At 43.8% G+C, this 26,377-nt stretch overlaps 1 protein-coding gene across 1 annotated transcript in view; it reads left to right on the top strand.

Moving 5' to 3' along the window:
- The first annotated feature begins 7,282 nt into the window (after positions 1-7,282).
- Enpp6 (ectonucleotide pyrophosphatase/phosphodiesterase 6) overlaps positions 7,283-26,377 on the top strand; it is a 93,429-nt gene continuing 74,334 nt past the window's right edge. The window contains exon 1 of the mRNA XM_057752107.1: positions 7,283-7,654. Within this exon, the coding sequence (XP_057608090.1) occupies positions 7,414-7,654 (241 nt within the window). The 5' untranslated portion in view covers positions 7,283-7,413. The remainder of the gene's footprint in view (positions 7,655-26,377) is intronic.

Below are 26,377 nucleotides of genomic sequence, written 5' to 3'. Positions count from 1 at the left end.
CATGGCTGAAGCATGGTGGCATGCAGGCTGACAAGGTGCTAGGGAGGTAGGTGAGAGTTCTACAGCTTGTTCTTCAGGCAACAGGAAGGAGTCTGAGTGTCACACTGAGTGTAGTTTGAGCAAAGGAGACCTCAAAGCCCACACCGCAAGTGAAACACTTCCTTCAAGGCCACAGCACTCCAATGAAGCCACACCTCCTAATAGTGCCACTCTCTTTGAACTTATGGGGGCCAGTTACATTCAGACTACCAGAGTGCTCTACCAGAATGTTCTGTGGTCACACCCCCTCTCAGCCCTGAGAGCGTGCCCTGTATAAGGGTTCATTTTGCCATTGCCTACTCTCAGCCCTTGTGAGTACTTCATTTTATAACAAATCCAACATATCTTCTATACTGTGTTCTATGTGTGAGTACTTCATTTTATAACAAACCCAGCATATCTTCTATACTGTGTTCTATGTGTGAGTACTTCATTTTATAACAAATCCAACATATCTTCTATACTGTGTTCTATGTGTGAGTACTTCATTTTATAACAAACCCAGCGTATCTTCTATACTGTGTTCTATGTGTGAGTACTTCATTTTATAACAAACCCAGCGTATCTTCTATACTGTGTTCTATGTGTGAGTACTTCATTTTATAACAAACCCAGCGTATCTTCTATACTGTGTTCTATGTGTGAGTACTTCATTTTATAACAAACCCAGCGTATCTTCTATACTGTGTTCTATGTGTGAGTACTTCATTTTATAACAAACCCAGCGTATCTTCTATACTGTGTTCTATGTGTGAGTACTTCATTTTATAACAAACCCAGCGTATCTTCTATACTGTGTTCTGTGTGTCTCATCTAAATTCTTTCAACAGTCCTTCACAAAGACTAAAGAGCTGATGGGAAGCCGAAGCAGGGTGGCAGACACTCTGTGATCACTGATGTGATGTAATGATACTCTGTGGGGCACTGTGGTGCTAAGCCGTGTTTAGTAGGTCTAAAGTTCTGATTGAATTTTCAACCTTTGATACTTCTGCCTCATAGGTTCGGAGTTTTGGAATATAACACTGTCATAAATCGAGGAATATCTACACACGATTTTCTCTAAAGGAAATACTTCCTTGCTTTTGTATATTGGAAACAACACACAAAGTAAGACCCTTTCTAAAAGATGTTTTTATTAGTTTATACATAATGAGTGTTTCACCTATATGTATATCCATGCACCATGATTGTGTGATGCCCATGGAGGCCAGAGCGAGGAATCAGATGCTTAGGACTGGAGTTACAGATGGCTGTGGATAGCTATGTGAGGGCTGTCAATCAAACCAGAAGCAGTTGAGAGTGGGTATGGCCAAAGAACATTCTGGTGGAGCACTCAAGGATAAGAGGGTTCAGTGTGCTAGCCTACATTTGAGGTGAGTTTTATACTATTTTTTTCTGTCTCTATGCTGGTTTACTACACTGGTTTAAAAGTCAGTGCACTTAACCACTGAGCCACTTCTTCAGCTCCAAGTCCCCTACCCACCTCCCCCACTTTTAAAGAAAGTTCATGTTCAGAATTAGAACCAATCTATGTCCCAAATATTTGAGGTTGAATTTCCAAATTGAATTCCAATGAGAGATCAGGAGGGAAAGATCTCCACTTTCATATCTGGAAGCCTCCCCTTCCTGGGGGCAGGGGGCGGATTTAATGTACTCTAAATATCCCAACACCTTATCCAGGAATTGTAGCAACGTGGCCCACACTGCTCTCTCTAGGAGTAGGCAGAGACATGTCTGCAGTGACAGGGCCTGAAATGGGTAGTCCTCCACAATTTGTGTAGATAAAAAGGCAGACTTGTGTCTCTCAAATCCGGTCCTGTCTTGGGTGATTTCTGGATGGGAAGGACTGTTAGGGGAAAAAAATGGTTCTCTCAGTTGGATCCCAGATTTGCCTGCTGGGTCAAAGGTAAGGTATTAGTGTTACCAGCTAACACCCCAGTGGAATGATTCCAAAAGCCAGAATCAGAAGCCATGTGGACCATGGGTTTAGATTTACTTATCTGAGGCTCTCTCTTGGGTCCTTTTCTGAAAAGAAAATGTAAGGTCTTAATGTATTCTCTTCTATTTTACTGCAAGCATTTTCTGGAATGTTAGGTTTTTATTTTGGACAGATGAACCCAGTTAGTAATTGGTCTGGTTGATCTTTGTCAACTTGACATAAACTGGAATCACTTGGAAAGAGGGAAGCCCAACTGGGGAATTGCAGATTGACCTGCAGGCAAGCCTGGAAGACATTTTCTTGATTAATGATCAATGTGGGAGGGTCAAGCCCAGTGTGGGTGGTGTCAGTTCTAGACAGGTGGTCCTGGGATGTATAAGAGAGCAAGCTGAGATACTGTGAGGGAGAAGGCAGCAAGCAGCATTCCTGTATGGCAGCGGTTCTCAGCCTTCCTGATGCTATGACCCTGCAATACAGTTCCTCATGTGGTGGAGACCCCCAGCCATAAGATTGTCTTTGTTGTTACTTCATAACTATAATTTTGCAGCTACTATAAATTGCAATGTAAATGTACGCTATGCAGACTATCTGATCTGTGACCCCCAAAGGGGTCACAGAAGGTTGAGAACCACTCCTCTATGGTCTATGCTTCAGTTCCTGCCTCCAGGTTCCTCTCCAGGTTCCTGTTTTGACTTTCCTTGATGAGATGGCTGTAATCTGTAAGCCAAGTAAACCCTTCCCTCCATGAGTTGCTTTGGTTGATGTTTTATCACAGCAACAGAAAGCAAATGATGACATTAATTCCCTAGGGTCTGATAGATAGTGGGGTACATGGATTACCTTTGTAGGTCTTTAGGGGAGGAACCAGGGCCCTTAATTGAACAGGTTTGGGATGAATGTCCTAGTAAGGGTTGGTAGAAATTTGTTTTGTTACACAACTAAATAATTTACTTTTTGGTTATATGTTCCTCCTTAGTATTTAAGATCATGTAGGTAGCCAAAAATTAACATCATCATCATCATCATCATGTCATCATCATCATCATTATCATCCTCGTTGCCAGTCAAGACTGCACAGGAATGATTCTTAAAGACCTACTTACGAGGATACCCAGGGTTCCTTTAATCTTTTTCTGTCTAGTTCTGTTATCTGGGCTGGGTCAAGGTCTTCCTGACTGTGCAGCTTCCCTGGGAAGCCTTGAGGATACTTTTCTCTGTAATTAGATTACCCAGATCTTTACAGAATATCCACTGGCTATGGTCTGATGGCTGGGTCACCATGGCCTCTCTGATAAAAACAATAGGTAACTTACCAGTCTTTCTGAGGTCCTGCCACCTGGCAAAAGTGGAGAGGGGGCTCTTTCTTCAGCCCATTCGTCTCTATCAGTCTTGGCTTCTTAAGTATGACTGTTGAAAACCTGGAAGGTCAGACACACTAGTCCTAGAGAGTGAGTTGTGATTTAAAGTTAACTGTTGTGTAATTAGAGCAGTGGTTCTCAACCCTCCTAATGCTGTGACCTTTAATGCAATTCCTTACATTGTGCTGACCCCCAACAATAAAACTGATTTCATTGCTACTTCACAACTGTAATCGTGCTGCTGTTATGAATCATAAATATTTGTGTTTTCTGATGGTCTTAGGCAACCCCTCTGTAGGGGTGTTTCGATCCTACAGGGGTTTTGACCCCCATCTTGAGAACCACTAACTTAGCTAATAAGCTTATGCAAACAAACAGATTTTAAAATAAATCTTGAGTCTGTTAAGACTCCATTTCTCATGCACAATGCAGTACCTTGTGGCCATGTGAAGACCTTTATATTTGCATCAGCATCTGTTGCAGAGCTTTGGAGTTTAGCAAGTCTCTGAGCCACAGGACCCTGGAGGCTTTGGAAGAGAACATCAGCGTTCCCCAGTGCTCCTGACCAGGCACATCTGCACCTCATAGCTGCCAGCTACCCTGACATAGGTCACGGCTAGAGATTTATCCCACATGCTGGGATTTCTAATACTGAGCAACTAAATATGTGTCAACCTCCGTGCCTGGTAAACAGAGCCGATATATCTTCTTTACCCAAATCCCTGGAGCAGCCCCAGAATTTGGCCAGATATAAAATAAAGCACAAAAAAATAGGTTTAATGCAGAGTATATATATCATCTGAGCACAAAGCAGTAGATAGCAACAGGCAAACTCTACCTAGATAATCAGAAAACACTCGGTTAAAAATCGACAGTTATCCACTTAAAGAATGAATTAATGGGGGCTGGAGAGATGGCTCAGTGGTTAAGAGCATTGCCTGCTCTTCCAAAGGTCCTGAGTTCAATTCCCAGCAACCACATGGTGGCTCACAACCATCTGTAAAGAGGTCTGGCGCCCTCTTCTGGCCTTCAGGCATACAGAGAGAATATTGTATACATAATAAATAAATAAATATTAAAAAAAAGAATGAATTAATGTCAGATGTTTTTACTGTAGTGAAAATTAGACATTTATATAGAAATCCTATTGGATCCGAAAAAGGTATGTTCATACAAGAAAAAGCATAATAATAAACATTATTACTTAAAAAGTATAACAAAAATTACTACTTAAGCCAGAAATAATGCAAATAATTAATTCTGCTCTCAAGAAGCATAAATAAAAGCAACAAAATAAAGCTAAAGAAGGAGAAAGACTTTAATAAAGGTATAGGTTATGTTAATTAGCTGGAAAAGGGCAGAACTTATAAATATATTGGTATCTTAATAATATAATAACAGTTGTAAAACAAGACCCAAAGCAGAGATAAAATCAACATATTGAAAGACAAACACTGAGGAAATTAAGAGGACTACAAAGGAGTCAGTGTGTAAACTGAAAATTGAATAAATAATCCTGGGAACTATATTACCAAGACTGACAAAAGAAAGACAAGTGAGGTAGATTAATAAGCATATATATATATATATATATATATATATATATATATATATATATACACTCAATTTCCTAAGTGTAAATTTGACAAGCTTAGTGGGAAACATAATTATCTTGATAAAACATAAAAATTCTCTTTATAAAAAGCCAGGTTTTGTAAATGTCGCCAAGAGCAGAAGAATTACTTGATATTTTAGTGGGAGCTGAAGAAGCTGAAACAGAAAACGTTAAGTGTTACATTCTTAACAATAATAACATAGCAATGTTGCAGAGATAAAAAAAGGCCAAAGTGAAAAGTCAAACTAGGCAGCGAGCTCGCCCACTCTCTAACAGGGCAGAGAAATGTCACAGTCATTTTATGCTCATTTCCAAAGTCTGACCACTGATTCTCTCCTGAGCTAACCTGGGGTAACCCCAAGGCAAATATGTGGACTTGCCCAGCTAGCAAAACTCAGGCTTCAGGGTCCAGCTGAGTTAGCAGCTTCCTTGGGCTTCTTCATGGGGAGTTCTTTTTATATGTGTAATGCCCATGGCTGAGCACTCACCAGTTATTAGTACATTTCCCTCTCTCTCTCCCTCCCTCCCTCCCTCCCTCCCTCCCTCTCTCCCTCCCTCCCTCCCTCCCTCCCTCCCTCCCTCCCTCCCTCCCTCTCTCCCTTCTTTCCCCTCCACTCCCCTCCCCTCCGCTCTTCTCATTTCAATTCTTCATTCTTTCCCTCCCGTCCCCTTCCTTCGTGTCTCCCATCTTTTCTATTTAGTAAAGCAACAATATATTACTATTCAAATAGATAAGACTAAAATTGGATAGCCATTTGGTAGTAGTGTACACCTTTAATCCCAGCACTCGGGAGGCAGAGGAAGGCAGATCTTCATGAGTTCAAGGCCAGCCTCATCTACAGAGCAGGTTCCAGGACAGCCAAGGCTACACAGAGAAACCCTGTCTTGAAAAACAAAGCAAGAATAAAATTGTGTTTCCAAACAAATACACATTAAGGATAAACTACCCTTTTCCTATTTTTAAAAAGAAAAAAAATGAATTTAACTATAAAAGCATTTTCTTTCATTGAAGAAAAGAATGAAGTTTCATTCTTGTCTGAGTCAACTGAAATGTCAGATAGCTAATTCCTTTTTGTTTGTTTGTTTTCAGGACAGGGTTCCTCTGTGTAGCTTTGGAGCCTGGCCTAGCACTCTCCCTGTAGACCAGGCAGGCCTGGAACTCACAGAGATCCGACGGCCTCTGCCTTCCCAGTGCTGGGATTAAAGGTGTGCGCCACCACCGCCTGGTTGACTAATTTCTTTTTATCCGTGGTGCCGTGTGAAGGTTTGACTTTCAACACGAGGGAACGGTGAAGCGGGAGAAGGCGAGCAGCTAGTCAGAGCCATGGAGATGAGGGAGACAGCAGGCTGACCATGCCTGCACGGCTCCTCAGGATCCAAGCCACCCTATAACGCCAACACACCCCAATATTTTTTAAGTTGCTTCTGTGCCCACGCATATTTTATGAGCTTTTGCCTAAACATATCGTTTTGTTTGGCCCCAGACGGAAGAACCACTGTAGAGAGTTCCTATGACCTGGGGACTTCGTTCTGGTCATTTCCTTGAGGACCTGTACCTTCTCCCCTTCCTAGCCCTCCTCCTGGGAGAGGCTCCTCTGACTACTTATTCCTGTGTTGGACTTGGTTGGTTGTTTCAAGTTCTTCTTCCATGTCAAAGTCGCATCCTCCGTCTCTGTTTCAGCCTCGTGGGCAATGCTACCCAAGACGAACCCGTTAGGCCTGACCTCTTCAGATCCAGCTGTAGAATCTTCCCTGGCTTCTCTCATAGCATCTCTGTTTAGCAGCTCCTCCTCCAGGTGAGTGCTAGGCACCAATAGTTTATTTGCATCTGAAAAATAAAACAATAGCATTGCATTTCGGGGGCATATGAAGACAAAAATCAACAGAAGAGACCTAGATAAGTCATTTGTTTTCAAAGTCTATGGCTGTGACAAGACTTCATAGCTCATCAGAGCCCGTCTAAATGTTCACACCCTCTAGTTTATACCCTAAGTTAAGAGATTGGGGGTACTGAATGATTAAGAGAAGAGGTCAGAAGGTTTAAATCAGGCAGCACAAGTTTAAAGACTTCCCTTCTCCCCAGCTCCTCCCTTTGGTCAGCACAATTGCAAATTTAAGTGTTGACTTTGTCATCTTCCAAGACTTCGCCTCTTCGTGGATGTTTATATTTATAGACCGTTCACCAAAACAACGAGGTTTTGCTTTCTCCCTTCGTGTTAATTCTAGGGTGTCAGAGAGCACAGCCTATGCAGAAGGGGTCAGTCTCTGGACTTGGTAGGGGTGAACAGGAATGTTTTTTAAAAAATTGAGTGCTGTTCCTTTAAATCCCACAAGTGAAGTTGGCTTAGGAAGAGCAGCAGCTCAAGGTCCAGCCCCTAGACTAGAGAACAGCTCCAGGCTCTCCATCCTCCGGCTTCACAGGGGACAGTGGTGCCAGCTGGCTCTGACAGGCCCCTGGAAGCATGGCAGTAAAGCTCGGGGCCCTCCTGCTGGTGTTTGGGCTCAGCCTGGTCTGGCCAGCTTCTGCCCACCGGAAGCTCCTGGTGTTTCTCCTGGACGGCTTTCGCTCAGACTACATCAGTGAGGAGGTCCTGGCATCCTTGCCTGGTTTCAGAGAGATTGTGAGCAGGGGAGTCAAAGTGGATTACTTGACTCCGGACTTCCCCAGCCTCTCCTATCCCAATTACTACACTCTAATGACAGGTGAGTACCTACCACGTCCACTTCTGGGAGGGGAGGGCACAGCTGTTCTCTGGCATCAAAGACAGGCAAGAACCTATGGTCGCAGCTAAGGCTTTCCTTTTGTCAAGGTTGTGTTTTCCCACAAACGTCCTCCCAAGGAACTGTTTCGAATTGTCTATAAACAGAATAGATGACCATAACAATAGATGGAAGTTGGAGATTTTTAAAAGTGGTTATCATTGCTTGTTTCATAGATTAAAAAAAAAAATAACATTGCATTTTCTAAGTTCAGGTGCAGAAGATGGACAAGGCTCCGTGAACCCTCACCAAGTCCCTCTGTGCCTTTACTGATGCCTAGATTCTTGCAGACTGACTTATCAATGGGAAAACTGTGACAGTTACTCTCAGGCAGGGAGCCTTGTTTCTAGACAGCTGGAAGGGACATTTTAGTTCACCCTCCAGTATTCTTCAGCAATGCCACTCTCTATTTTGGCCTTTTGGGGCCAGGTAACATGATACAGAGACGAATTATTTTTGTTGTGGAATTGAGATTGCCTGCAATCTATGAAACGAGGGACAGGGGAATGACAGAAAGTAAGCACAAACCCCTAATGAACAGATAGAATTCCAGCTGCTCATCTGGGAAAAGTGGATTTGGCTAAAGATGACCTCCCTCTGTCTGGGATTGCCAGAATGCCAAAGGTGATTCCAGAAAACTGAGCCTCCGCGTGATGAATCCTACAGCCTCTTCCTGCTCCTGCAGTTGGGTTCCCAGTTTCTGTTTTGCTCATCTAACTTTGCAAAACCAGCAAGAGGTGTCCAGAAAGTTTGGGGTTTTCTTTTGCCAACCAGCTATCCAGGGAGGTTAAACATGCAGTCATGGCGGGACTTCACTACCTGCCCTGAACTCAGGGAGAACTTTGAAATGACATTACCAAGCAAGACCTGAGAGCTGATATCTCATTAAATAGCTTTACAAAACTCCAAAGCCAAAGGAGTCTGAAAACATGGGACTGGTATCTTTAGCTGTGTGTTCCGGCTATTGAAATAATTCCATAAAGGAAGGTAACAGAAAGGGGCCGAGCACCCTGGGATTTCTGTCTTGCCCCAGGTGTACACAAACTCACCTTGAGCTGACTCCACAAATTAAAGGGAATAGATACTTTGGAGAATTAGAAATGGAGATATGGAGGAGAAAAAAAATAGGCTGCCGCACACAAGCAAGCACTTTGTTTGTCCCCCGCCCCCCAACAAACAAACCAGTCTCTAAGATAAACAGTTAACAAAAGCTTCTCTGACCTTCCCTGGGCCTGCTTGCCCATGCTCGCTTGCTCGCTGGGAAGCATTCTGCAGGCTTCTGGGCTACACATAGATGTTATTGTATGTCCCAAGTCAATTCTGCAGGGGGGGCTTCACACACACTGGCCACCCCCTCTCCACTTGTCTTTCAGTGCCTGCTGGGAGACACAATTCATAAGCTGCCACGTGCAGCTTTTTCTCAATCGCAGTGCAGAATGAACAAAATCCAGTTTATCAAGTCTGACTCCAGCCCGTCAAAAGGGCCTATTGCAAGCCCACACGGACATGCAGCCAGTGATGTGGATGGACTTTGTTTTCCAGAGCCACATGCCTGACATGGCACAAGGATGAACTTTCATGAAACCTCTGTCAAGCAAACACACACCTTCTTTCTAGGCTCTGGGTCTCTAGGGGATATGGGCTAAGTGATCCCATAAGCGTGCTACAACCTCAGGTTCTGTGTTCCAGTATTCTCAAGAGAGAAAGTTATCCCACGGGGAGAGACTATCGCTCCAAGCACACAAGGATCTCAGCCTAATTTTGACACTAAGGCTAGCCAGAGGAAGAGGCCATACATACCTTCTGTCTATAGATTTTCAGGAAAATACATGATCTGATTGGAAAGTCTGCCCTTCTGTTTGCTTTTAGAGGCGATGCTAGATGTAGCATGGCCAGCCAGACCCGTGTTTATGCACAGACGCCTTTGGGCATGATTCATCTTGCACCTGAGGAGTAAACCCGTGGTTTCGGGGAAGAATTTTCAGACCATGAAATCCACTTACATCATTCCACTGTCCTGTAGCTGACTGAAGGACACATTTAGATGGTTTATACCACTTGATGTTGAGAGATTCCATTTGTGCTTAAATAGAAAGAAGAATTTATCCATTGAGAATTCTATCTAAACATATGACTTAAGTGTTTGATCATTTTATAAGCCAACAGAATTGTGGGGTAGGTCACTTGGTACCAAAAGGTAGGCTGTTTGGATTTCTCAGACTTCACATGAGAAACTGTGTTTGCTCCGTTGCATGGGTTAGTGTACCCTTGATATTTTTAATTTCACATAATGAGGGATAATGGGTTATTGGAAGGAAAACATTGCTGACCTTGGAGTCAGAAGAACTTACTTGGAGCCCTTCCAGGAAGGACTTTGCCAATTGTCTTGTTGTCCTCAGCCTCTGTATCCTCAGCCAGAGCATAAAATAAGATGAATTGCCAGGTCTAGACTCCTCCTGGGTAGGTGCTACTAGGTGCAGATATAGAAATGAGTGGTGGCTGGGAGTCCGAGATGTTAGGACTGCCCCCCTCCCCGGCTATTGTTTAAATGTGGTGTGTTCCACAAGGCTTGTGTGCTGGAGGCTTGGTCCTCATTGCAGCTATGCCGAGGAACGCTGTGGAAGCTTTCAAGGGTAAAGACTGCCAGGAAGCCCTTAGGTCACTGCAGGGACATGCCCTCAGGAGAGAAATTACCGTAGGTCTCATGGAATCCATGAGTTCTCACAAGATTGACTTAGCATAGACACTTGAGCCTGGTCCTTGAATGTTCTCTGGATTTCTAACGCGAGATATGATTTATTTCTTCCACGTGTTCTCTTGCCATGATGCCAAGTGCCATCAAGACTTCAAGAAAGACCAAATCAAGGGAACTACCCAATCCGGGACTTTCAGCCTCCAGGACTGTAAACCAAAAAAGCTAATTTTCTTTATAAAGCTCTCAGCCTTAGATATTTCACAGTGGTAACAAAAGCCAGATCAATACAGCCTTCTAGAGAGGCTTTCCTATAGACATTAACAAATGGCTGAGACTCCCTGGGGACAGAATTTTTGAGGATAGTCAATGGAATATAAATAAACGAACTTATTTTTAATCAACTTTAGGGATTCTCCTAACCCATCTATCAGGAAGAAGCCGCGGTGCTGATCATCACCAAGGCGTTTTCAACAGGACGTCTGTGAACAAAATTCTGATAGTGATTAAGATCAATCAATTGATTGCTATAATCACAGAGTCTTTTTTTTAATTATTTATTTATTTATTATGTATACAATATTCTGTCTGTCTGTATGTCTGCAGGCCAGAAGAGGGCACCAGACCTCATTACAGATGGTTGTGAGCCACCATGTGGTTGCCGGGAATTGAACTCAGGACCTTTGGAAGAGCAGGCAATGCTCTTAACCACTGAGCCATCTCTCCAGCCCCTAATCACAGAGTCTTAAAACAAGGGTTTTCACCAAGGAGGTTAACACTGTGCTTGAGGAAAAGAGCCACTCAGAGACTAGATACCTACTAATACTGTAAAATATACCACGATGTGTTGTGAGCTCCAAGACTTTAATGCCAGTGCTAAGGAGGCAGAGGCAGGTGGATCTCTATGAGTTCGAAGCAGATGAGTTCCAAGACAGCCAGGGCTACACAGAGAAACCATGTTTCAAAGGGGGGGGGGGGGCAGGAGAAAGAGGAGAAGGATGGGGGAAAGGAAGAATGAGGAGGGGGAAAATTAGGGGGAAGAGGAGGAGAATGAGGAAGAAGAAGAGACACCTGGTGTATGGCGTGTGTAGAGAAAAGGCAAGGTTATGACAAAGTTCAGAGAGAAACTCCAGGAGAAACCAAGTCTGGCATCTCTTTATGCGTGAACCGCTAGCTCCCAAACTGTGAATGAGTTTCTACTGTTTAAGGCACTCAGCCTGAGGTATTTTGCTATGGTATTCTACTTAGGTGTGAGCTTGTCGGAGGGAGGGGTGAGGAAAGCTGGACTGATTCAGACAAAAAGGATCCAGAAGTAGTTTCCTGACCTGCTGTAAGGGACAGAGTGGAGAATTACCTTCTAATTATAGGTGCACGAAGACATGCTTTGTGGGATTGAGCCATGTAGCCCAGGTTAGCTCTGAGCTCCTGATCTTCTTGCTGCAACCCCCTTCCTTGCTATTGGAATCACAGATATGTACCTCTCTGCCTGGCTATGAGAAAGCGGAGAAGCTTAGATACGAACGAGAGAACAGGCAGAAGTATGGCTTCCATTGCTGTATCTGCCTTTCTCCTTAATCTTTCTGAAGTTCAGTGTGTGTGGATCAAGTTAATGTTAGTTAAAATGCAGTCACAGTTTAAATGTGGTTAGAGCACATTCTGTTTAAGTTTGTTTTACTGGGGAGCTTTCTGGAGAATGAGAGTTTATTTGGCAAGCAATTTCACATTGACTTGGTAATTTCCCATAGAATTAATGGAGGCAAGTAGAGTGAACTGTTCAGTCCAGGTCATGGGTCAGAGAAAATGCTATCCGGAGTGATATAACATTGTTTCAGTAAGGCCAATAGAACACTTATTTATAAGTTTTTGAAATTCCTGGCTAAGAAGTTGAAGTGTCCCAGACATCCCCCTCAGTAACTGGTAAGCCAGTCTAGAAGCCAGTCTAGAATTTTAGCTTCATTTAAAAACTTTTGCCAAGATGTGAAAATGTGCTGACGTGATCATCTGTGCCCTGAAAAGCAGCAGATAAGAAGCCAGGGAGGGGTGGGGCTGAGTGGTGGCTCTGAGGACCTCAGAATCTTAGCAGGAGAGCCCGAGTCATGGAGCTTTCTAAGTCCTTTGTGGAAACGAAAGCAAAAACCAGGATGTGAACTGCCCCAATTAGTCTCTGTGCCGGTGTGCTTCCGACCACACTCCCAGAAATTGCATGTGATATAAATTATTGCCAGATATCAAGGACACGGCATTCTAGGAGTAGCCGACGGCATTGCGAGAAATGCTTCCCTACAATTTAAAGAAAATGCCTGATGTAGATTAAAACCAAACTTGGAACAAAGGGAATCAATGTAGGAAGTCCTTAAGCAGTCCCATTTTGAGAAAAGCACACATTCACAGGCTTTTGCAGAATTCGGGCCGTTATGGGGCTAGGGCACAAGGTCCATGAACCTCTACTCACCCACAGCACCAGGGAGAATGAGACAACATCATTGGCTCCTCTCCGCCCTAGACCTCAGCATTGACACAAGACCTTGAACCCCAGATGTTAAACTTCTCAGATTTAAATACCTCTGCTATTAAGTGCTCTGTACTTGAGCACCCTTTTCCTCTTGTCCCTTTCTCTCACACCAGCCCCTTAAACTTCTGTTTTCACAAGCGCTATCCTAGAGATCCAGGCTCCGTTCTTTACTTCAAGGCTCTTACCGGGACCAGCATTTGGCATACCTACTGCTCCCCGTCGTTGACAGTTCATCTGGTGCCAGCAATCCCCCTCTGCTCTCTCTACTTCCTCTTTGTTCATCCTTTCTCCGGGCTCTTCCTCATCTTCCTGATCTTTTCCTTTCATAGCCCAAGTCTGCTGCACTTTCAGGGCACATTCCCAGCCTGTGTTTCTTCCACCTCTGTTGCCAGTGCCCAGTGGAAACCACCTCTGTGGTTGCCTAGAACCGCTTCCCTGTTCTGGCTCTTCTGCCTCCTGTGATCTATAGTCACAGAACCAGAGAGTCTTTGGGAAACAGCCATCTGTCTGTGTCACTTTTCAGTCAAGACTTTGAGGAGATTCCATGGTCACTCCAAGTAAAAGCCCTTACAGAAGTGGTCCCAGCGTGCTCCTGTTTTACCTTCCCCAGGCTGGTTCATATTTGTCGTTTCGGTACCCTGCTAAAGCAAGTGTATTCCCATCTCAGGACACATTGAATTGCCTGCTTCTTCCTGCACCCACAAAGTCCCAAGACTGTCCCTCAGCCTTTTCCAACTTCTTCTTCAAAGCCCTGGTAGCAGATGCATCTTTCCCAGCCATCTGAAGTAGAATAACTGACCCCCCCCCATCACTCTCCATCCTTTATCTTCCATTCCACCAGAGCACCAATGTACTTATTTCTATCTTCCCAAATAAAATTTGCTACAGTGAAGAAGCACTATCACAGTGACTCAAACATTCAGAACCCCAGAGTCCATGCTCCCAATAAGGAGAAAAAACTAAACTCATGATAATATGAAAGCAATCGAGAGCCGTGTAGGTGCATGTTTATGTCTAGCTATAGATCTCAAAATGTATCCTTCAGTTTTGATTGTAAGGTTGGAGGTACCAGAAGGCTAGAGGGAGAATTTCCTGGTAGAAGGGGTTGTGCCAAAGGAAGGGATCAAAGAGAATGTGATATGGGTAGAAAATTTAAGCATAATGTCAGTAGTTATCACAGCCCAAAGGAGAATCTAGTTGTAGTTAAGATTCTTAAAGCCAAGGATGGAGATGAAACAGCAAGACACAGAACAAAGCAAAGAATCAGGAACCAATGCAGAGAACTGGAAAAGAAGAAGGAAGGGCTTATTTTGGTATAGTCCTGGCTGTCAGATTTAGGGCTGCAGCCGGCTACTTCAAAAGTCTTTGGGGCTATTTTTGTGTTCTTAGGATCCAATCCTTACTACTGTTGTGGGCAATCTGTGCATTCTAGCACCATGAGGAGGTCCTTAGATACTCATAAATATGAGATAGTGTCTCGAGATGACTTGTATCCACTGTGACATTTGTGAGTTAAAATCTACCCTAACACCCTGGAATGTGGCCTGTGGGAGAAAAGGTTCCTGCATAGGTAATTCAGATAAATAAATAAATGAATTAGAACAAGCCCTAATCTAATATCATTTATGCCTCTGCATAAAGAGAAGATTGGAACCCAGACAGGTCTAAGAGGAAGACCTGTGAGACCACCGAGGGAAAGCTCACAGGGAAAGCCTCAGAGGAATGAACCCTGTTGAACTTGGATCTTGGACTTCTGGCCTCCAGAACTTGAGAAACAAAGTTCTTCTGTGTCAGCTACCCCATTATGACCTTGTAAATGAACGGAACAAGACTGACACTTGGTTGTCTCTGGAAGAATTACAGGGTTTCAGACAGGCTGTATCCATTCCCCATCCTACTTTGCGAGAGTTTCTGGAAATTTCTGCCCAGGAATTAAGACAGTGGTAGTATTTAAGTTTCCCAGGACTTCCATAAAATGATTCTGAATAAGGCAGCTTACATCAGCTGGTGTTTATCCTCTCACAGCCTTTGTGGCCAGGAATCTAAAATTAAAGTGGCGGCAAGCCTATGCTCTCTCTCTGAAGGTCCCAGGGTAAATTTGGCACAGGCCTTTCTCTTAGCTTCTATTATTGCCGGTCATTCTTGGTGTTGTTTGGTCCTAAGAGTTCTGCCTCTGCTGTCGCATGGCATTCTCCCTGTTTGTGTCTGCCTCTCTTTCTTCGTATACGGGCTCCATCCTTGTGGAACTGAACACTCCTCTGATGATATCACAATAACTTTGCAAAGTTTAAACAGCTGTTATGTTCCGGTTGTCCTCTCGGGATAATTTAAAATCATCCAGGAAGAGAATCTCAGTGAGGTATAGTCTACAATGAGTTGACCTGTGGGCATGTCTATGGGAGGTTGTCTTGATTCCTAATGCCAGTTGAGGTGGGAAGGCCCAGCCTACTGTGGGCGACACCACTCCCTAGGCAGTAGATCTTGGGCTGTACAAGAGAAGAAAAATTGACCTGAGTATAAGCAAGCAAGCAAATAAGCATGTGCACATTAATTTTTCTCTGCTCTTAAGTGAGATGTGACTTGAGCAGCTATGTGGGTCCCTGCCTTGACTTCCTCACAATGATAGACGGTGACCTGGAGTTGCAAGCTGAAATTAACCCTTTCTCCCCTGAGTTGCTTTTGTCGGGGTGCTTTATCCCAGCAACAGAAACGAAACTAGGACAAAGACCACATCTGCAGGGACTGGGGACTAGAACATGTGCTTTTGAAGGATATCTGTAATACTTGGTATAGTGCGAAGAGTGAGGGATTTGCTACAGAAATGCAATTTGTCTTAGTTACTGTTCTATTCCTGTGAAGAGAAACCATGAAAAAGGCAACTCTTATTTTTTTTTAAAAAAAAAAAACATATTTAATTGGTGACTTTACTTCTAGTTTTAGAGGGTTACCCCATTATTGTTGTGGCAGGGAGCATGACATCATGGAAGCCGGCATGGTGATGGAACAGTAACTGAGAGCTTTACATTCTGGCCACAGGCAGCAGGAAGAGAGAGAGAGAGAGAGAGAGAGAGAGAGACAGAGACAGAGACAGAGACAGAGACAGAGATAGAGACAGAGAGAGTCTGGACCTGGCATGGACCTTTGAGACCTCAAAGCCCATTCCCAGTGATGCACCTTCTCCAACAAGTCCACATATTTTAATACTTTCCAAACAGTTCACCAACTGGGGAATAAGCAAGAAAATATATGAGCCTAGGGGGCCATTCTCATTCAAACCTCCACACAATTTAATCTGATTTGCCATATTTTGACTTTTAGAATTTGCTCAGCCTTGGGTTTTAATGTCTCTTGTTCGTTTGCTTGCTTCATTAGCAGTAGGATGGACAAAGTAAAATTTAGCCAAAAAAATTTACTGTGAAGACAGAATGAAAGTGTGTGTGTGTGTGTGTGTGTGTGTGTGTGTTAAGTTACCATGGTGACAGCTGTACACATTTACAAGCTATCAGTAAGGTCAATCTAAGTTACGCTTCAGTAACAAGCAAATCCAAACAGTACCACAAACATGATTCATTATTCTTCAGTCATGAACAGAACTTATGGAATTAACTCTGCTTCAGCTTTTCTACGCATTGGAGGGGGACAACCTAGACCAAATAAAATTGTCTTCTAGAAGAGACAAGATGCCTCCATGAAAGAGAAAATAGTGGAACAATGCAGTGTGTTCGAAATTTCTGCTCAGAGGTGGCACAGATTACAGATGCTCACATTTCAGTGACTGATGTAAATCACAATGCCAAGCTTAATACCAATAGTGAGCTATACAATCCTCCCATAAGGAGGGCCAGGGATTATTTTTAACTTTAATGCAATGTGCCACAAATACATTGAAAATGATATAGCTACAGTGAAAAACTTGTAGATCTTACTGCATTTAACAAGCTTAGATGAGAAGGGGATTTCAAAGACACCTAGCATGTCGAAGATTGATTTATGAGTGAAATAATGAAAGAACAGGCTCTCTCAGTTACTGTCCTATTGTGAAGAGACACCTCAACCAAGACAACTCTTATAAGAGAAAAGCATTTCATTGGTGACTTCCTTACAGTTTTAGAGGGTCAAATCATCATGGTGGGGAGCAGTCAGTCTTGTACTGGAGAGCTTTACATCCCAATCCACAGGCAGTGGGAAGGGAGGAGGAAGGGAAGGAGGGAAGAAGGAGGAAGAGAGGGAGAGGGAGGGACTGACTGACTGACTGACTGGCAATTACTAATCCTATCCTAGTTTTACTGACTGGGCACCTAGCATTTAAACACGTGAGTCTTTGGGAACTATTCTCATTGAAACCACCACAGACCAAAACAAGAGATATCCTAAAGCTGAAAACAGAATAACTCAATTGAACAGTGTGCAGACAGGTGCCTGGACCTGGGAAGAAGTGAGTGTCCTTGGGAGCTACAAGGATCTTGACCATTTTCATAGAGAAATCAGGTGTAGAATTAAATATTACAAGATAAGCCAAAAGGCTTTTAAGTAGGAAGTTAAATTTAAGTTAGATAATTAAAGAAAAACGCCAATAAAGAGTTGGGCGAAATGAGGGCCATGACTTAGACCAAGAGAAGCAAATCTGAAGAAGGCAAGAAGAGAGGTTAAACACACCTGGCGTTTAGGTGTGGACTAGCAGGGTACAGAGGGAGGAATTTGTAAATTTATTTTAAATTTGCAAACAGCACGTGTGGCTAGTGGAAGACTTAGAAAACCCAAGGGAGGATAATAGAGTGAGTGAGTCCACCCCCCTTCCCCCCACAGGCTTCTAAACATCCATTCTTTGCGAAGGGGTAGACTTGAGTCGCAAGACTACCGTCGAGGAAGGAGTTACTGACCAGCTGAAGGACAGGTGTGAAAGAATTAAAGGGAAAGGAGCTTGAGTAGCTTCCAAGGCCAAGACGTGGTCTCCCTACTTTCCACACATCTGAGAGAGAAGAGTTCTCACAAATGTACATCTAACACTAAAAACCTCTTTCCCCCGTCCAGAGTAAAACCACAGTCTCTGTAATGAGCCCCGGGGAAGCCTCTGGATGCACACTGGGTAACTGAAGTGTGGGGCAACAGAAGCCTTAAAGAGCTCTCGCCAACTCATGCCTTGAAGAGGAAAAAGCATGTTCAAAGTGTTTACAAGAAATAATGTCTCCTGGCACATCGTTATTTAAGCTCCCATCAATGACATCTCCACACTGAAGTGCCACTTCTCAAAAAACATGTTTCTCTTGGCCTCCACGGAGCCAAGAGGGAGCTCTTGCTGGAAACCCGCTCCCTGCAGGAGGGAGTGGTGGGGTGGGGGGTGAAGCCTTAAAACGTGGTGAAAGATTTTGATTACAGTAACAGCAGGCCTATTTAACCCCCCAGAAGATTCCTCCAAATGGAGCCCTTGTGGTCTACAAACCATGGCAGATCTAGCCCTGGTCTTGCTTGCTCTAGCTCAATTTTGATTGATTGGGACCACATGCCTTTTCCTAGGGCTTCTGGGAGTTTAGTTAGACTGTTCTGTTCTCAGGACCCATTTCATCCTGAAATTCTGTGCCCCAAAAATGGGTTAAGGCAGACTTGAAATTAATTGTGTGTGTGGGGCACCTGACTCAGCAAGTTAACATTTCTTTCACCTACCTCTGTTTCTTGTTTCAGAGTCTCCTTGGGTGAATAGGGCCATTGTCTCCACAGTCTCAATGGGCAGGAACCTGGGGGCAGGGCTGAGGCTCAGGAACTGTGGGTAACATTTGACTCTTGCTAGACACTTTTCTTAATTGTAATCAACACATATCTTCAGCCCTTTTGAAAACAAGGAGAGAAGTTCCAATGGTCAGGTCTTAGAGTGATTTGTCAGTAAACATTGAGAAAAACAGTTGCACGTGCTTGAATTACAAATGGACTTGTGGTTTGGAATCCTTTGGGTATCTTGGTCTGGGAAGAAGAAACTCCCCATTGGGTGTCTTTGAGAGGAAGTGCCTCTGGTGTCTTTGGAAGGATCAGTAGTCATGAGAATGAATGCAAGCAAGAATACACACAACCTATGTGCTATGGGTTGTAAATGGGCTGGACCAGGTATCCTCGCCAGTTACCTTCAGCCATGAGTAGCCTTGAACACTCAACAAAGCATTCCTAGTTAGAGTAACCCATATGGGGCAAGTCGGTAGACCAGAGAGCGTTCAGGAATGGGAGTTTGAAGCCAAGTCTCTTTTCCTGATCTTGCCACAGTTAGCTGGGATTTTGGATAAGCCGCTCTCTCTCACTAGTCCTGCATCTGAAGGAATTGTCAGCTCTGCGTTAGTGACTGCCAGGTGTGTGCTAAAGGTGTCGTGGATGTCAGAAGTCTAATGGCGAAGCTCCCAGAAGAGTCTTAAGAGGTACAGAGTGAGCCTGGGGTGTGGGTGTGCTGGCTAGTCTTAGGTCAACTCTACACTGCCTAGAGTCCTTTGGGAAGAGGAAATCTCAACCGAGAAAATACCTATACCAGATTAGCCTGTGTACAAGCCTGTAGGGCATTTTCTTGATTAATGACTGAAGTGGGTAGTCCCACCCCAAGCAGGTTGTCCTGGGTTCTATAGGAAAACAGTCTGAGCAAACCATGTAGAGCAAAGTCATTACACGTCATTCTTCATGGCTTCTATATCAGGCTTCTGCTTCCAGGTTTCTGCCCTGACTTTCCTCAGTGACGTGGAACCATAAGCTGAAATAAACTCTTCTGCCCAAGTTGCTTTTGACCTTGGTGTAGTTATCACTGCAATAGAAATCCTAACTAGGACAGGGGATGCCAATCCAGGACGTTTTGCAATCTTCGTTATGATTGCAACAATTTCACTTTGACCTACTTCATGCAAACTTCAGAGAAAGCTGTTTGCAGTATCTCTGTGACGCTGATGGCCCACGATAAGGATTCTGGGCCAAGAAAATGAGGCAGCGGCTTGAAGTCCCTATATCTTTGGATGTAGTGATTGAGACACCCCCAGAGTTTGCTGAAGGGGCTTCTGGGGCTTGTTCTCTTCTTCCAGATACTGTGCACAAACCAAACAAATACACTCTCTGGTTCCATGGCATGTCTGGCTTTCTGTGAGAAAACATCTGTATGTTTAAACTTGGCTTTCACAGTGGGACCTGAGAAAACATTCCACTTTAATGCCTGAAGGCAAAAATCTTAAACAAACGCCGATGTTTTGGAGAAAACCTCAAATACTGTAATCTTCAATCATTCACTAGCGTAGTGAGTAACCCGGACACACACCCCAGATCCCTGCCATCCCTGGCCTCCCCTACCTGGGTATCCCAGACTGCTCCAGGTTTCTCCCAGAGGTAAATTTAGCATTTAGCATCCCCAAAGGTAAAATGCAGAAAGCTCTCTAAAGGGTCTGGTGTATTTGTCTTATTGAACAGAACAGATGCAGGGTCAAGATTTGGGTCCAAGAGCTGGTTAAGAGTGTGAGCCCACCAAGTGCAGGTGTCTGAATTGGGGACAAGTCTGGATCTCCTCTGAGATGACAAATAGAAGCACGGGGATTCCTGGCCTTTTTGCCTAGCCCCCCTCCTCCATCATTGCTGTGTGCTCTTGTATGGCTAACCATTCCCCAGCTGCTGTTGCTTCTTTTCTCATTCCCGGAGTGTGCAAATTGAAACACAGATGAGATTCAGGTAAGAACGGAAGTGGAAGTGTCTAGAAGACCACACAGTGCTTGGTGTTCAAGTCAGGGTAAAGGCATTTCCCCCTGAAGCGTTCATCAGTTCTTTGTGGTGTGAGCTCCAGAATCCTTTCTTTCTGTTGAAATTCCTCGTTCTGCCAAGAGCTCTCACATTCTCATTTCATAGCAGGTCCTGCAAGCCATGATGCCTGCTTTACCTCCCTCCTAGAGCAATGCCTCCCTCCTGTCCTTCCTTCCTCCTATAGTAATACCTTCTTTCCCTTCCTCCCTCCCTCCCTTCCTCCTTCCTTCCCTTCCTCCCATTATCCCTTCTTCCCTTTCTTCCTCCCTCCCTCTTCTTTCTTTTTCCTTCCTTCCTTCCTTCCTTCCTTCCTTCCTTCCTTCCTTCCTTCCTTCCTTCCTTCCTTCCTCCCTCCCTCCCTCCCTCCCTCCCTTCCTTCCTTCCCTTTCTTCCATCCCCTCTTCCCGTCTTCCCTTCCTCCTTTCCTTCCTCCCTCCCTCTCTCCCCTCTTCCTTTCTTCCTTCATTTCTCTTTGAGCCATTTCAATGGAAGATGAATTAATATTTCACCACGGTTTTCATTTACAGTTCCCTAAGGACCAATGGTGTTGGATATATTTTCATGTGCTCTTTGGGGTATTTGATAACTTCAGAAAAATGTCTATTTAAATCATTTTAGCCTTTTAAAAAGTTGGATTGTCTTTTTAAATTTTTAGTTGTAGGAGTTCATTATATATATATATATATATATATATATATATATATATATATATATATACATACACTCTGGGTATAAATTCCTTATGAGATACATGGTTTATAGCCCGGGTTGTGAGCTGTTTTTAGCTATTCAATGGAATGTCTTGAAGTACAAGCTAAATGTAAATGAAGTCTTATCAAGTTTTTTTTTTTTTAAATCACCATTCATACTTTTTCTGTCATATTTGAGAGGTCATTGTCTAATCTAAAACCATGAAGCTATCTGCTGTATATTCTTCTAAGGGCTCCATTTAGGTTTGTGAACCCTTTAAACAAAACAAAACAAAAACAAAAAAAGGGGGGGGGGGAGGAAGAAAGAAAACATAGTATGTGGTAGTTCTTTTTCTACTGATTTTGCAAAATAGTCTTTGCCCAAAGGTGAACATAACTGTTAGAGTTTGCTGCTAGGTTCTCAATTTTATTCCACTTGCGTACATGTATATATATTCTTATGTAACGGTGATGTCATTATGATTATGACTGCCACATAGTTTTGCAGTTGGTTTTAAGAGCAATATCTGTAAGTCTTCTAATTTTGTTATTTTTTTCAAGTTTTTTTGACTGTTCCAAGTTTTCATATGAGTTTAGAATGAGCTTGTCAGTTTATTGCCCCCCCTAAGAAAAGAAAAAGAAAAACCATGCCAATCAGAATTCTAATAGGAGTTGTATTGAGTTTGTATCAGTTGGGAGGGTATCTTAAATCTACTGATTCATGAACATGGAACGTCCTTCCATTTCTTTCAGGTTTCCAGCAACAATACTGGGGTTCTCATCCTATTAGTCTTGTATTTTCTGCATTAAAAATGCTCATATATTTTACTCTTTGGATGTTGTGTATGGAATTAGCTTCCTAATTCCATTTCTCAGTATACAGAACACAAGTGATCTAGTGCAGACGCTGTGTCCTGCTACCTTCATGGATTTTTCAATTAATTCAAATATTAGTACAGATTCCTTAGCATTTTTGCATATGAGAACATGTTTTCTATCAATAAAAACAGGTAGTTCTTCTAGTCTTGGTCCTCATAGGCATCCGGGAAGTTACATGGGGTCCTGATGGAGGATAAAGCAGCTCTAGAGAAGACACATGGCTTGTCTGATATCTATAGGCAGAAGCGAGTGCATCAGAGTCGGCACAGAGGACATCACCACCCCTCTGACGCTTTGCATTTTTACCACACCACTTCCCGTGGGTCAGTCAATCTTAGAAGACAATGGACAGGCTGTATCCTCTGATTGTCTTCCTGTGTTGCAAGCAGGGTACAGGATTTCCAGACTGCGTACCACACTCCGTGCTGGTGATGCCAAGTGTCTTGAAGGCTCTGTTTCACAAAGCTCACCGACTAGGACGACTTGACTGACCCTTCACTGCCCTTGGTGGAATTTACTGCCCAACACTTGCTTATGTCTTTGACATGTTTAATGTTTGAATTCCTTGCTGCTAAGGGTCCCTCACCAAAGGCTAGAACTGGGACAATGTAACAATTCTTATAAAAGTTGATGTTAATAAGATTTTTGGTGGTTCCCTAGAATTAGCTATGCAAGAAATTGGGTCTTTTATAGAACCTATTGCTTTTTTTTCCCAGTTATTTTTTTATTATAAATTTTTTATTTATTTTACATACCAACCACAGTTTCCCCTTCCTCCTTTCTTCCTGCCCCCCTCCTTTCTACAGCGCCCCCATCTGTTCCTTAGAAAGGGACTAAACCTGGCACACGAAGTTGAAGCAGGACAAATCTCCTCCCCGCTGCATCAAGGCTGAGCAAGTTATCCCACTATAGGGATTGGGTTTCAAAAAGTCAGTTCATGTGCAGGGGACCAATTCTGATCCCACTGCTAGGGACCCCACAAACAGACCAAGCAACACCACTGTCACCCACATGCAGAGGGCCTAGGTCAGTCCCAAGCAGGCTTCTCCAGCTGTTGGTCTGTTGTTTGTGAACTCCCACGAATTCTGGTCAGTTGTCTCTCTGGGTTTCCCCATCATGATCTTGACATCCCCCCCCCCAATATGATTCCTCCTCCCTCTCTTCAGCTGAATTCGCAAGGTTTGGCCCAGTGCTTGACTGTGGATCTCTGCATGAACGCCCATCAGTTCCTCGATGGAAGTTCTGTAACGACAATTAGGGTAGTCACTAATCTGATTACAGGAGAAGGCCAGTTCAGGCACCCTCTCCGCTATTGCTGGGGTCATCCTGGTGGATTCCTGGGTGTTTCCCCCAGCATGAGAGAACCTATTAAGTAAGCATGAGACATAGAATTTGAAAAAAAAAATCATTAAAGAAGAAAAACTTAGGGAAATTTTAGAAGCTTACAAACTATAACTGAATCGCTAGGCTTTCATGGTTTGCCTCAGAAACATGGAACTAATCTGGACAAGAACAGATTTTGATTGCAAAATGAATGCCAAACCTTCCTTCCTGCTTTCAAGGACAGGGTTTGAAGGGCAATTCTGCCCTCAGCATCTTTCCCTCAGACAGCGATCTTGTAGCTGCCTTGTGCACATGGCATCTGCCTGTGCACACAGTATGAGCATCTCTGCCTATCCAAGCTTCCTCCAGACGGAGCAACCTCCTGGCTCCCTACATTGTAAACCCCCTTTGTGGGTCTCAATGGACAATGTGAACGATAAGTGTGCCTGGCGTTGAGAATAAAAGGGAGGATTCAACCGCACACACTCAGCTACTCATTCCAAACGGCCAAGGCAGCACAATTGTGAAGAATGGTTGAAACAGGCCTCTTTTGATAGCCCGCATCTGGGACACTGACCCAGACCACCAATAGGCAGCTTTAGGCTGGTTACTTCTTGTACTTGATCTTGGGGACATGGGAGGGCACAGGATCTCAATCAGGGCAGCGTGTAACTCATTCCACTTCCCACTCGGCCTGCCTCATGCTCTCTGATACTTTGTAGAAACTCAAAAAAATAAAGTTTCTTTGCTTAAAAACCGCATCTATTTATTTATTGTGTTTGTGTGTGTGTGTGTGTGTGTGTGTGTGTGTGATTAGGACTCCCTTCTCTCCTCTCATTGCATGGGTCCTGGGGCTTGAACCCAGGCAACTAGCCTTGTAGCAAATCCCTTTTCCAGCTGCAGTTTGTCGGTCCCTTCTTTCATTTTAAAGTCATTTGGAACTGCTTTACCCCCAAATAGTTTCTTTTTCTGCTGTTTTTTTCCCTCACACACTAGGGGAAAGAAAGGTCTTGTTACCTATCCACTAAGGTGATCATGTCAGCTGAAGGAAAGTCCAAAGGAATGTGGCAAAAGGCCACCCCACCCAGTGTGTCATTCTCTTTGCCTTCTCCCCAGCGCCAGCCCACACTCAACCCTGGATGCATTCTGAGATCTTAAAGCAGGAATCGATGTAATTCAGTGTTTTGCTAACTCTTTCAGATGTCATAAACAGCAAGGCTTGGAAGCCCCACAGTTTACCTTTATAGAAAACTCCAGATTGGTGAGTGGCCCAGTGCTCCAAAGCTTTCAACCAACTCTTCCATTTCACCCAAGAGGTTTTTCACTTCAGGGAGTTTAAGCCATCTGAAACCCAGAGTCTGGGAAAGCCCGCAGAACTAGCAGTTCCCCGAGGGAACACGGTGTGAGGTAGACCTGTACTCTGTTAGCTCAGCTCCTACTTCCAGGTGGCTCGTGGTCAATGGGAGAATATGAAATTTTTAATAACGTAAAATGAAAAGCCAGTACTTCTGCCAAAACAAGATTGCCTAGTGTTTTCCTTAGCCCTATTTTATAATCTCTCAGTTGGCTGCCAAATCCAGTGACTTAGCCCCTCTTACCCCCCTCTACCCACCTTCACATGTAATCAAGGACTTCAAATGGGTTGCTTCTTTGCCCCCTGAGGAAGTTCTTGTGACGAGAGCCATGATGGGATAGAAGCAAGAGACAGGGGCTCTTGTCTGGGCGTGGAGCTACGCAAATTTTGTTTTCTAAAATATGGCCATTTTGGATGCATGTTTGTTTCCTAAGCCAATGGGGGGGGTGGAGTCCAAGGAGAATATTCAAAGGCTACTGCCAAGGTCTTTTTTGTTTTGGTCCTTTCAGGTCCATTTCCTTCTAGAAATTTGTGACTTTTGCTCATGTCAATAAAAGGTTACTTTTCAACCCTGTGAACATACCCTCTTCACGTCTGTCACTACACTGAGCACTGAGCAGGAACCTCAGCAAATAAACCCCCATGGCTGAACATTTACTTTTCAAGACATAAATTTAGTTTGAGTGCCCCTTCTTCTATTTAAAACTCAAGTTATAATTTAAGAAAAGAGGGGGAAAGTTCTGGCTTACGTTAGGGTTTGTGGGGTTAGAAACGTAGGCCAAAATTTTCTATTTAAAACCATATCCTTCATTATCACTTTCCCTGGGGAACAAAGTTGAATCCTGTTTTGGGAAATATCAAATGATCTCCGCTATCACCAACCCCAGTTCACGGTAGAATTACCCCCACTTAGAGCCGTGCTTGTGCGGCAAGGGCGGAGATGGAAGGGTCCCTTGGTGCAAACACAGGGAACAATTCGTCGTATCCCCCGCCACCCCCCACCCCCCCCCCCCCCCCCCCGTCTGCTTTCCTACAACACAGATGTGCAGTTCCCAGTCCCAGCTCAACCCGAGACCACGTGATCACAAATGGGAAGTTCAGGAAGTTAACTTTTGAAAGAGTGACAAATACATTTGCTCACTCACAGTACTCACTCATCTGTCTGTCATTTTGCCCCCTAAAATCTTCCGTTTCTATTCAATTTAAAGTGGCCGTGTCTATAAGGCCAGGGTCTGACCTCTGTCTGCATGGCAAGGAGAGCGTCTTCATCACAGAGAGACACAAGTAAAAGGCAAATTTTTGCTTTGTTCATGGGACTAGGAGATGAATGTTTAGCTTCACAGTTGTGGACTTCCGGAATCTTTATTTTAAAACACTCTTCCACCTGTGAACTTACCGATGAAGTTTTCTAAATCTTTTCTCATGAGAACCACTTTTTCTTCAAACTAAATTGTTCCCCAATTTTCAAACA

Source organism: Chionomys nivalis, chromosome 20, assembly GCF_950005125.1.
Source record: "Chionomys nivalis chromosome 20, mChiNiv1.1, whole genome shotgun sequence".
In the NCBI taxonomy this organism is placed as follows: Eukaryota; Metazoa; Chordata; class Mammalia; order Rodentia; family Cricetidae; genus Chionomys; species Chionomys nivalis.
The sequence above is the reverse complement of the archived record's forward strand: the minus strand, read 5'-3'. Positions and strand labels throughout refer to the sequence as shown.